The 12,463-nt window shown below is 35.2% G+C and overlaps 1 protein-coding gene across 1 annotated transcript in view; it reads right to left on the reverse strand.

Annotated features, from left to right (window-relative positions):
• LOC137848448 (atrial natriuretic peptide receptor 1-like) overlaps positions 1-12,463 on the reverse strand; it is a 38,529-nt gene that overhangs the window by 7,758 nt on the left and 18,308 nt on the right. The window contains exons 9-18 of the mRNA XM_068667573.1: positions 12,217-12,364; positions 11,238-11,324; positions 10,832-10,975; positions 9,787-9,908; positions 7,989-8,130; positions 4,582-4,630; positions 3,495-3,599; positions 2,251-2,370; positions 1,231-1,324; positions 409-496 (exon numbers count right to left, since the gene is read on the reverse strand). Coding sequence (XP_068523674.1) covers positions 409-496; positions 1,231-1,324; positions 2,251-2,370; positions 3,495-3,599; positions 4,582-4,630; positions 7,989-8,130; positions 9,787-9,908; positions 10,832-10,975; positions 11,238-11,324; positions 12,217-12,364 — 1,099 coding nt within the window. The remainder of the gene's footprint in view (positions 1-408; positions 497-1,230; positions 1,325-2,250; positions 2,371-3,494; positions 3,600-4,581; positions 4,631-7,988; positions 8,131-9,786; positions 9,909-10,831; positions 10,976-11,237; positions 11,325-12,216; positions 12,365-12,463) is intronic.

Raw genomic sequence — 12,463 nt, forward strand, 5'->3', positions numbered from 1 at the left:
AGCTATCCATTTATAACAGGTGAAGATGTAATACAGTTGTTGCTTCTAGCACACATAACCACACCAAGTGTCAAAACCTGTAAAGGTAAGTGGACTCTATGCAAAGATATGCTTCCTCTATATAGCTAAATGCTGGAACCTTTACTTAGGCCTATCCTGTGTAATACATACATAGAGTGATTTTAGAGCTCCGCAGTAGTCTTATTTTTTATCTGCATTATTTTAATGAAAAAAATAAAAATGTGAGAATTTTGAAAGGCATTCATTTGCAGAGCCAAATGTTGCCACCTGATACAATTAGTGGTGTTCTGACAGAGATTCAGTGCTCAGCTAGGAGCTTCACCTCTGCTAAGAGCCTAGACGTTTCTTCTGGAGTCATTTCCATTAATATATTTCATTTTTATTTACCTGAAAAAGATGGTGGCACTTAAGTAACTTTGAGCTTGTGCACGTTTTCCCTGCCTGAGATCATCTGCTACTTGCTTTGGCAACATACCTGTTATAGAAGGTAGCATACTGTTACTATTTTGACATGGATAAAAGAACACAGCAATCATAACATGCTTGTTTAAAGGTATGAAAACAATGTTATTAAAGGTGAAATATTTTTAAGGATAAAACAGCCCAGCAACAAAATTTACTGTGAATTCTCACCTTACAATATTTTGTAAGGTGAGAATTCACAGTAAATCTCACTGATAACAAATTCAGATTTTCCAGATGATCCGTGATTTTTGGTTAAGATAAAACAATATCTATACAATCCAAGCTTGTTTATTATCTCTTAGATTTTCTTGATCTTCATTATTTCTCTGATCTTGCACTTTCATGTCCTTTTCCTTTTCCTCTCCTAAGAGTTCTGCCTATTCCACATTTCTTTTATCCTGAGGAATTCCAGAATATGTACTTCCATTAAAAGTAACATCAATCCAAAAGCAATTCCCCAATATTTACAACTATACAGAAGGACTGCTAAACAAGACAAAAATAAGCCAGTGCATTGCAGATTATCCAGTCAAAGACTCTCGATATTGACTTTTACTGGAGGGAATATAAAAAGCATTTCAATGTCTTTTCAAATGTGCAAGGAATATATGCATCAATTAATCACCAACTAAACATTATTTATTAAATAATCACCTATTAAGGCATTTCTCTGTTTGTAATCATAAATTTAAAATCAAATATTATTGAGAAGAATATCCAGCTTTTTTTTGCTAGAAAACTTACTATACAACAGATGATCAGTCTTCTGTTTTTCATGCATTAAATCCTGAGTTCTCTCAGAAACCAGTATCTCCAAGTGTTTGCTATATTTCTCCATCTAAATAACATGGAGAAATGTACAAAATAATCCATTTACTGAAACAGATTACAGTAGTATTTGAGATTTAAGCATTTGAATGATTTTGCTTTGAAAATATTTAGATAAGCAAAGGCCCAGGTCTGAGATAACTAAAGTTTCTTTAAAAATCCAAAGACAAGATTTCTCCACAGGTAAATTCATGATTCCAGATTTTAAATTGTTGCTTATACCTAAGAGGGTGGACATCAATCCTAGAGATTTCAGAGTCTATGTAAAAATTAGAGGACAAATCCAATACAGAGACCAAGTTACAGATGCATATTAAAATATGTTACCAAAACCGAAGAAGCATGTAATTCTCAACCTTTTGTCAAAATATTAAAAAGCTCTTTCATAAACTTTCTATGCTTCCTGTGCTATGCTATGCTATGTTTTTTGCATCCTTCCTCCATGGAAGGCAACAAACTGTGGAGACAAGAGACTTTTTTTTCTCCTGGTGGGCTTAAGATGCTCAAAATGCATCTGTAAACATACTTGTGGTATGCAGGGATTCTATACCCCCAGCTCTGTAAAACCACCTCAAAGGGAGGCTGTAATTTCCTGCAAGTGCATAAAAAAAACAACAATGGCATTTGAATGAAGAAACAAAAGTGTTCCACTGTAAAGTTGAAAAATTTAAGAACTGACAGAAATGGGATGAGAAGGAAAAATGGGCCTCAACAGAACTGCAGCTTTTTTTTTTTTTTAGCTCAAATTACAATTAATCTGCTAGAGGTGAGTGAATGACTGAGTGTTCTTATCAAATATAAATGAGATCAAACAAAACAAAACAAAACAAAAAAACAACACATACACAAAACCCCACACCAAACAAAACCGGAAGTAGAGATGTGGAGACCATTGTAACCAGATTAATTTGAACTGGATTAAAAATCTAAAATTACCAGAGTCATCATCATGTCAACAGGGCTAACTTTGTTAGGATTCATCTTGTATAACATTTTCTTGACTTGTTCAAATGTAGGTCTTTGGACTGGATTATTTTTTCTGCACTTTCTGATTAGCTGTGACACAGAAAGAGAATGAGAGAAACAAAGAGCCTTTTGTCATTTCATGCACTGGTATTTCTTTCTTGGTGCTAAAAACGTGTGTGAAGCCCTATCTACAGCTTGTGAAAAACAATGGGACTATACTAAGGTCTTCTGAATCTGATATATATCTAGATATATAGAGAGAGATACATATAGATATATATATATATACACATATATAGATAGATAGATATGATATTATATCATATCTATTATATCATATCATTATATTATATCATATCTTATATTATCTTATAATATATCATTATATTATATCATATCTATCTATCTATATATGTGTATATATTTATATGTATAACTGAGTGAAGAATGTTAGTTCATGAAAATTCAGCTAGGGGAAATCATTAAGTAGATGTTCACATTCCTCCTGCCAAACTCTGCTTAAGCTCTTGTCTTGTGTTTTAAGATATTGTTATGCAATTGGAGTCACATGAAGACTTGTCTGTACAAAATATTCACAAGCATTTAAAAACTCAAATACATCTTTAAAACATTAACTTCCCACTGAAATCCAATACTGCTTATAAGAAGCTTGATACATTTAGGTTGCTACAAGCCACAGAAGATTAATTATTTAGTTCTTAAACTGAAATAAGGATGTCACAATTTTGTCCTGGTTTAATTGAACAGAGATGGAGTGAGGTTTCTTTTTAGTCAGTTTGAGGTTACCAAACACAGATCTTTTGCATGAGAATCAAATTGAATTTATACTTTGCCTGAAACATATACGTCAGAATTTGAAAGCACTTCATCTGTAAGCTAAGCAGATATAACTAATATAAATTACGCATGTAATCAACAAGTAAAATAAACTGAAATTGCACACAAATCATGACTGAATATTAAGAAAAAAAAAAAAGGAAAAAAAAAAAGATTATTACACTGAAAATTTGAGGGGAAAAATTGACTTTTTTTTTTTTTTTTAAAAAAAAGGGGTATTAAAGCAATTTCATTGTGCTTTGTTTGAGATGTGCTTCTTGATTTCTAAGTTGGTTACATTCATTGCCATGAAAGTTCAGTCACATTTCTTAAGTGTACTTCAACAAAGAATTTTTGTATGTAATACTATATCTCACCTCTATGTAATCTGTGGGACATGGGCAAGAATTCTCAGCCTTCCGTGAAATTAGTTCTGCCAAAGGCAGACACCAAGAATATTCAGCTGAATGCACATCATCTTTCTAGAGAAAAAGGGATTAAACAAAGTTGAAAAAGTGTTGTGTTTTTATCCTTTTGACAATAAATTATTGTGATCATCATTACTTTTATGACAACTTCCCATCAGCATAAGATCACTTATATTTTTAAATAAGAGAACAGAGAGAAACTAACAATAATAATAATAATAATAATAATAATAATAATAATAATAATAATAATAATAATAATAATAATAATAATAATAATAATAATGTATATATATAAAGTTCAGTCTAATCTAAGCAGCCTTGTTTATAAACTTTTTCATAGGTGGAAGGGTTCAGTCTCAGTATTTGCACCAGGTAAACTAAAAATTAATACCTGGCAAGACATTTGGTGACTTTTGAGAATCTACAAGATCTTTGTTGGTCTGTTGTCACAAACCCCTGGAAGTGGAAGAACGTTCGTTTTGAGTTTTAGTTTTTAGAACTATCGTTGTGCAAATTATTTCACACAATACATTGTTACGTGTCCAGAACCTCTGGTCTCACTTTCAAGGCGCATGTTTTTGTTTGTCACTTAGGAGTGATCATGAGACACACACAAAGATGACATTTTCCTTATAAAGAGGTCAGTTGCTCTTTAAAGATATTCTTACCAGTGCAATACTCCACTGAAAGTGTGTGAATGGCAGGAAGGGCAAGAAACAACTGCAGACGAAGAAAGATGCTAAGGCATATCTTTGTCCTCACATTTAATTTCAGAGAGCTGACACAAAAAGCAATTTTGGAAGTACACTTATTTTCTTCATACACACTTCTTTAAAGTCCTGTTAGGTTTACGTGGAAGCCCTAGTTGCATATTCCTTTGGAACTGAATTTGCACCACAAAAATCAAGAGGAAAATGGATGCTTAAACAAACAAACATGAAAAAAAGGTACAGGTGCTCAGCATTTGATTTGTATCTTCAGCAGAAACAGAATTAAAATTACCAGGCAGACATCAAAGTTCACCTTTACTTACTGGCATAGGGTCACTTCTTGTAGCAATTTCTAGTAAAATGATGGCATAACTGCAGAATAAAAGGAAATCAAAATCTTAATGAAGTAACAGCTAATGGAGACAATGATTTTAACTTGTGGGGATTTCTCATTCTTTCCCACTTTATGACTGAAAGCTCAGTATCCCAAAAGAGAGGATGGCAACTTTTCTGCTGTTACTTCTCTGCGTTTTTGGAGATACGTCACTGATAATTTAACAGTAAGCTACTTGCACAGTTACCATTCTCAGAGATGAAGCATTTGAGTTTGATGGACAGCAAGGCAATTTTCTCTGGAATTTAATAGAATCCGGAAGGGATATGTGCAGGGACTACATTTCACCCATGTATTAAACATACAGAACATATCTGTGCTCTAATCAATGGGCAGGAGCAGGTTCATCAGAATCATCATCAAGAAGAGTGGTCCCTTTTTCAGCATAGATCACTGTTCTGGAAAATCTCCATAAAGTTAACAATGAGACACAGTGTGCAGAGCAGACTGTATACAGAACAAATTTTTCCTGCTTATTTCTGAGTGATATTTTCATCATTGACATCTTCCTTACATGAACCAAGGTTAAACACATTCATCAAGGGTGAAGAATGGAAAAAATGGGTTAATGACTTTGTGTTCAGTCTTGTTGCTGAACTCACAAGAGATCTTTTGGAACAGTGATCTCTGAGAAGCCAACAACTCCTCCAGCCAGCAATACTGATAAAGCTGTTCTTGCCTCTGTGTATTCAAACTGCATAACAAATAACACACTATATGCTTCTTTTCCTGAATACATTTATTCTTATGGGGAAAACTGCTTTGCAATTTGTTGTATTGCTAGTGGTTGCTTTGCTCAGCATGGCATCCTAGCCATACAATGGGTATGGCTATCTATCTTCTGTACTACTGGTAGCACACCACTACCAAACAGAATCGTCTGTATAAATCATATTGAATAATGTAGAATTAATCTGATGAGATTTTTATGTTCTTTTGGGGGGTGATTTGGTATCAGAAAGGATTACCAGTCCTGGTGAGACAGCGAAGCTCAGATTTTTCATGGAGAATGATTAAATGATGGTAACTCCAAGAAAGCAGTATTGATTTCATTCATCTTTAGCAGCAGTGTTCAAGAAAGGTCATAACAGAGCGGAAAGTGAGATTCACATAACCATTACAAATCAAGAGAAGCCAATCTAGGAGAAACTGTGACTGGAAACAGCCACTTCAGCTTGATTAGGAGGTTCTTTCATGTTCCTGTTCTCATTTCCATTTTAGCTTTCCCATCTGACCAACACATTCCCTGGAGAACTTTAAAAGCATATGATTCATCTGTAAAAGCATACAAAATTACAAAACCTGCAGTCTCTGCTCTTTCTTTATTTGGGCCACATCTTCAGGAATGTTAATGGAATTTTTGCACAGGAATTTTTGACACTGAGGATTTCAAGACTAGGTCACTACTTCCCAGTTGGTGATCCCACACATTTACCAGGAAGGCTTACCACTTGCTCGTATCAATGAACACAAACTGTGATAAAACACAGAGTTTGAAGAATAGCTCAGTTAAATAGAAAAACTTGTTAATACTACAGGGTACTTTTTATTCAGTCTCTTTTTCTTCATCTTCTTCCCTGACTTTATATTTCGTCTCTTTTTGTCTTTTTTTTTTTTTTTTTTTTTACCAAGCAAGGATTATCTGCAGTACAATAAAGAGACCTGCATTTTTCAGACACAAGAACTGACAGCAAGATAGGTTCAGAAAGCATTCACTAAACCTGTCAAAAGTTCATTGTGTATTCATCTATGATATGAGAAAATCAGCTGTTAACACTATTTTAAGAGGAGTCCTTGGCAATAAATGGTTTCAGGAGGCCAGGTTGTCTGCAAAGTCAAGTAATGTCATCTAACCTGAATATGGGCAAAGAGTAAACCAGGCAAGCAGCAAGGAAATAACATTTCCTGGAAAATAGAATGCTTTCTGAATGTGGAGCAATGATAAGTTTCAATGCATAAGATGACTTTAAAATTACTGCTTAGTTGGAGCACAGTACTTTTGAAGACCAGTCAATACTGAAAAGTAAGGACCTCCACAGGACAGAACAACAATAGCCAAATATATCAACATAGTGACAAACTGCTTTTAGATTGGCTATTTTGAAGCAAATTAAAATGGCATATTTGGACCATCCATAGAAATAAAAACCAACCAAACAAGAAAAACAAACCACTACAAAGACCTCAAATTCTTATTTACACAATCTGACCTGATAGAATAGATTAAAATAAAGTTCTAGCAGGTATCGTTATTGTATATGCACACCAGGGAATAATGTACATGAATCCAATAAATCTTGTGTTTATATACAAAATCACATCTTCACCCTAAAAAATTTTTAATGTATCCTAATTGAAAAAAAAAATTAAACAACGTTTTCTGTTTCTGTAACTAAATTTTCAGTAAAAGCCCTGCAACAGACACTTAAGGCCATAAGCATTTATTGTGGCCCAGTGTAGAACTCAGAATGTTGTTAATAAACACTGCTAATAACTATCCTTTTCTACTCAATCTCCATTTCATATCTTTGTTTGAATTCCAGTAATTTATGTTCTGCTAGCTACTAAATTTGCCAGATTTTGCAGATTTGCCAATCTGCTGTACTGGAAAAAGGGAAAAAAAATTGGGGGGGAGGGGACACAAAAATTTTGTAGTCCCATCTGTCCTATAACTTCTCCTTTAAACTTCTTTTACTTAACTACTGGAAAGAGGAAGTATCACTGTTATGAAACAGCACAGACCAAGAACACGGTAATGTTTAACAGAGAAAATATGTGGGAAAAGGAAAAAATATTGATGATTTTTTAATGCAGTACGATACTTTTTTATTAGATTATTATTCTCTGAAATTTCAGTAGTAATCCTGTTTATCTGAAGAGTGGTTGGATCTCCTTTATAGGAGATCACTTTGCAACAGCTTGTTTGGCTGACAGGTTTAGCCTGCCATCACTGACAAGGCAAAACTTGATAGCCAAATAAGTGATTGCAATGATCTTCCACAAAGATTTTCAGGAGAGGGACTGACCAATTCACTTGTACATTCATTCTTTTTCTAGCTCTAATTGTTCTCTGCAAACAGAACATTGTCACTGTGTGCATGCAGAAAAAAATTAAGTGTTTACATAAATTATAGAATGATGGAATGCATAAATATATTATGACTCCTGTAAAATTGATGCCATTAACTATTTTTAATATTGCCATTATTGAAAATCCTTTTTTAAATGCAATCAAACATACCCCTGGGATGATCACAGAATTACACTGAGACGAATAGTGATGAAAGAATATTAGACTTGAGATGGGATTATTAAGTGAGAGAAACAGGAAATTACCTGTAGACGTCTGTCATAGAATTGGGTTCAAAGTCTGAAAGTGAATGGATTTCAGGAGCTATGTAAACCTGTATAAAGTGCTGCTGGTATGAGCTCGACCCTTCAGGAGAATCTTCTTTTCTGTATGACTGCAAGCCATAATCTAACATGGAAGAAAACAAGAAATAAAACTGTTCAGCATTTCTCAGAACACACATGAATCGGTATACAGTGACACGACTTGACAAAGGAATTAATTTTTCCTCTTTGAAATACTTGTCTCTATCTAAAAATGAGGTGTGCCTGCTGGCCTTTTGTCTATTAAAAAAAAAAGTAAGATCTGGACAGCAAATATTTGGATGAGATTGTTTAACAGCCTTTTGAGTAGGACAGTTAAAATAAATGGCCCCTTCCAAGAGGAATTATTCTACCTCTATTATTCATAAAACTACCTTCAGACACAGTAGGCTCCCTTCAGTGCAAGACTTAGTATGCAAATGTAGATTTCTGTTCTACTCATCCCCCGATCCTCATCTGTGGCAGGTTGTTAGAGTAATTACAAGTTAGACAGACTAAAGCTACTAGAAATCAGAGGGTGAGCTTTACTTTCACACCACTAGCTTGAGAAAAAAGGCAGATAAATGTGAAACATCTTTGCAGCTATACTTTCAGCTTAACACAGAAGAGGCTCTCAACATCTGACCACATTGTAGAGGAGAAAAAAAAACACAACTGACATCTGTTTTCCTAGACTCAGCTGTCTGCAGAGTGTAGGGGGGCAGGATTAAAATATCTGACTTTTTTATGGAGTGACCTCTGTTAAGATGGTCCTAAAACTTCATTCTTTATATTAGTGCTTATTGGAGTTTTTCTATTAGTCACCATATCAGTTATTTGTGAGGTTTGTTTTACATTATAAAATCTGAATAAACCAAGATTATTCAAATTCTCTACAGTGTTACCAGGTAACTTCTCAACGATCCCACAGGGACCTCATCTAATTCAGACAAGAAGTGCTAATATGATGCAGTTGATATAGTCTAGCTATCTCAATTTTTTTATGTTTTTCCTCAGGAAAGGAGCAAAGCAAATATTCCTGCAGGCAGAAGGATAATAACAGAGGTAGAGAAGCAGCCATGGCCTTGTGTAGGGCCTGTACTCTTAGGATGAACCTTTGAAAGATAAATCAGTTGCTGTTGTTTTTAAGATAGCTGCAGGTTACAGAGTGTAATAACTAGTTTGGGAAGTGAGTAGAAGAGATGAACATAACTTCCATTCCCTCTGGCAACTGCAGAATAAAACACTGGTTTCTCTACTGGTTTTCATGCCCCCATAGACTGCCCTCCTGTACCAGGAGCAGGACAGATCTATAGCTCCATCTGTCGGAGAATAAAATTCGGTTTTGTTTACAGGACTGCACAGCTCTGTGTCGAGTCTGCTTCTCTCTATAAACACAAATCTTGTGTTCACCAATCAGAATTATTCCATTCTTCATAGTGAAGTCCATGGTTAATGTTTTCGCTCTGCATCAAAACTGAGATTGAGACAGAGTTTCTGCTCAGATTGATGTTGATAGACTCCAACATTTAAGGGATCTGATGTGTGCATCAGGAACAAGTTACAGGAGAGACTTGACATCATAATGTAACATGAAGCTTGAATCAGCACAGGGAACTTTTAGTGAAGGCTGTTAAAGTCGGCACTTCCACAAAAACTTCACATCATGATGAAAGTGCTTGTGAAGAGTGTTCAGTGTGAAATCTACATGCATTAGTAGGTTACCTGGACAGTTTTGAAATTTCATTTATCTTCTCTTTACCTGCAATTTTACAAACCCATCGGTCATCTATCACACAGTTATTAGACTTCAACCGTCCATGATAAATTTTGTGGTGGTGAAGATAGGCCATTCCTTGGGCAATGTCAGTAGCAAAAGAAAACCTGAAAGACAAAACCCAATGAGCTAGCATTTCCACTAAACCAGATCTTCACTCAAGAGTGGGTACAAAGCCTACTGAAGCTGACCAAAAGGCTCCTCATGAAAGGTTTCTCATGACTGAAATATTTCTGAAATCTGTTACTACATGCCCATTTTTCAGAACACTTAAAGTGGGTGGCTGAAAGCCCTCAACTCTAAATTGTCTGGATTCAAGGTCTTCAGCCTTTACTAAGACAGTTCAGTTTACTCTAGAACTTCTAGAACTTTCCAGTATGTTTGTATTCTTGCAAGTTCTTTTCAAATGTTTACAAAAGAAACACATTTTTATTAACTTTCTCACTTTTTTGGAGTGTTTCCTCCCATATACTCTTTTTGTTTGCTGAAGGCAAAAAACAGGCAGAAGTAAAAAGAGCATGCCAAAAAGATTATTCTCAAAAAATGATAGAAGTGCCTTTGTGGAAGTTTCATTAGGATCCTGTGCTCATTTTCTATATCAGGAAATAAAATAAAGTATTGGGAGATATGCTAATCATATCACTTAGGTGCCTTTATGGTGCTTTTTAATTAATTGCAGATGTCCAAGATATTTGGAGAAAGGATGAATGGAAAAGGGGGGTTGAGAACAGTTTTACAGAATAAACAGGGGTGGGTTTACAGAATAAACAGGGGTGTCGAAAAGTCATTGGCTTAGCATGACTTGCACTCAATGTACAATTGCTCAAAAATTCAGAAGACAAGACTAGATATTTGAATTCACTGTCTTTCTTTTTTATTCTCACCATATTACAGTGTAGGTCTATCTCTCCAAGTACTTCATTTATAATTAGAATATTGTCACAAACAGCACATAGCATCTATCAGCATAGTTTGCATCTTTTAGGTTTTCTATTTATTTATTCATTTTTAATTTTTTTTTAACTTTTACCTGAATCCCCAGTTCAATGGGATGTCTTCATTGAGCAGAACATCACTCAGGCTGCCTTTGGGGCAGTACTCTGTCACTATGGCAACATTTGGCACTTCTATACAACCACCAATGAATTTGCAGAGATTGGGATGGTCGAGTTCCCTGTGAAAATTAACAGAAAACACAAGACATCACAAATTTTTGTGGATGTCCCTCCTAGTTTTTGTAGAGTAATGGGAAAGCCAAATGCTTTGTCTTGAAATATATAAAGAAAAACAAAACAGTCCTAAGGAGATTTCGATCTAGTGTCAAAGCAAAGTTTGAAGAAGAGTATGAATTTATTGTAACCTTTGGACAGATTGTAATGTCTAAAGAACCAGTATAAAAATCAAATAGCATATGCTTCTCAGGTTTCCCTTCTTACCTTACTTGCTTTACTTCCTTACGTATGGATTTGGTCAGGGTGAATGCCTTCTTCATTATTTTCTTTATGGCCACTGTTCTACCGTCACTGAAACAGAATGAAATGCTGTTCAGAGAGTTTTAGGCCAACTTTATAACTTCATAAGGCTAGGAAAATGGACCAAATATATTTTCCAGAGTGGGCAGCGAGATGAAGCAGGGAATTTGAGCATTTCCATATGCAGGTGTGAATCTGAGTCTGAGTAAATGACAAGGCTCTGCTTCCATGATAAGGGAGGCATTAGTGCTTATATTCAAGCATCCTTGATCTGTGTATGCCATTTGAAACATGAGAGTGTTAGAATCGATTTAGGCAGCTGGATGATAGAGTAGCAGCAAAGGAAATGTCAGAACAATATCCCTGCTATCCGTTATTTCTCTGTCTACTGCTTTGGAGATCCACCACTGATATTTAACATCCTTCTGCTCTCATGGGATGAAGGATTCTATGCAATGAAGCATCTGAGCTTGACAGATAGCAAAACAATTTTCCCTTATAAGAATCCACTGAAGATGTATGCAGGAACTTAACTGATGCCTCCCGTATAAATACACTGCCAATCTTCATTTCAAATAACCTAGCTGTGCTCTACATGCATTTTAGAAACAGGGCTACATCAAAACCTTGATTACAAATATATTTTAACAGTAGACATCATTCATTAACAGATGTGAGACACATTATACAGTCATACCCATATAACAAGTCCAGAAAAGGAAAGGAGAAATGATAATAAAACCAGACTCCATCATGTTACACTTTCTACAGCCAGTAAGTGGTACAGAAGTCAAATGATGATATTAACTTACTGGATTTCATGTAACAAGAGAAGCACAAGCTTTTTGGGATACCTATTGACAGCGAAGTTGCATGAACCAGAAAGCATGGTGAAACAATAGGATAATAGATATTGCAGAAAATGAGCAATATATTAACTTACTATCTCCCAGTCTGGGTGAAGTACAATTTCTTGGACGCATTAGCAGCTGCTGTGCAGGAGCTCAGAGCAGTGATACAGCTGATATTGGATTCACTAGGTGTTGGGGGAGCACTCATCATGCTTCCTGTTGCTGCCCCTGCTATGGAATCTAAATGAGATGTGGGATTAGTAAAGGCAGCTGAAGATGAATATTATTACCAAGGTAGATACTCCAGAGGCAGACAAATATAAGGAAATTTCTAAATCT

Source organism: Anas acuta, chromosome Z (assembly GCF_963932015.1).
Source record: "Anas acuta chromosome Z, bAnaAcu1.1, whole genome shotgun sequence".
NCBI lineage: Eukaryota > Metazoa > Chordata > Aves > Anseriformes > Anatidae > Anas > Anas acuta.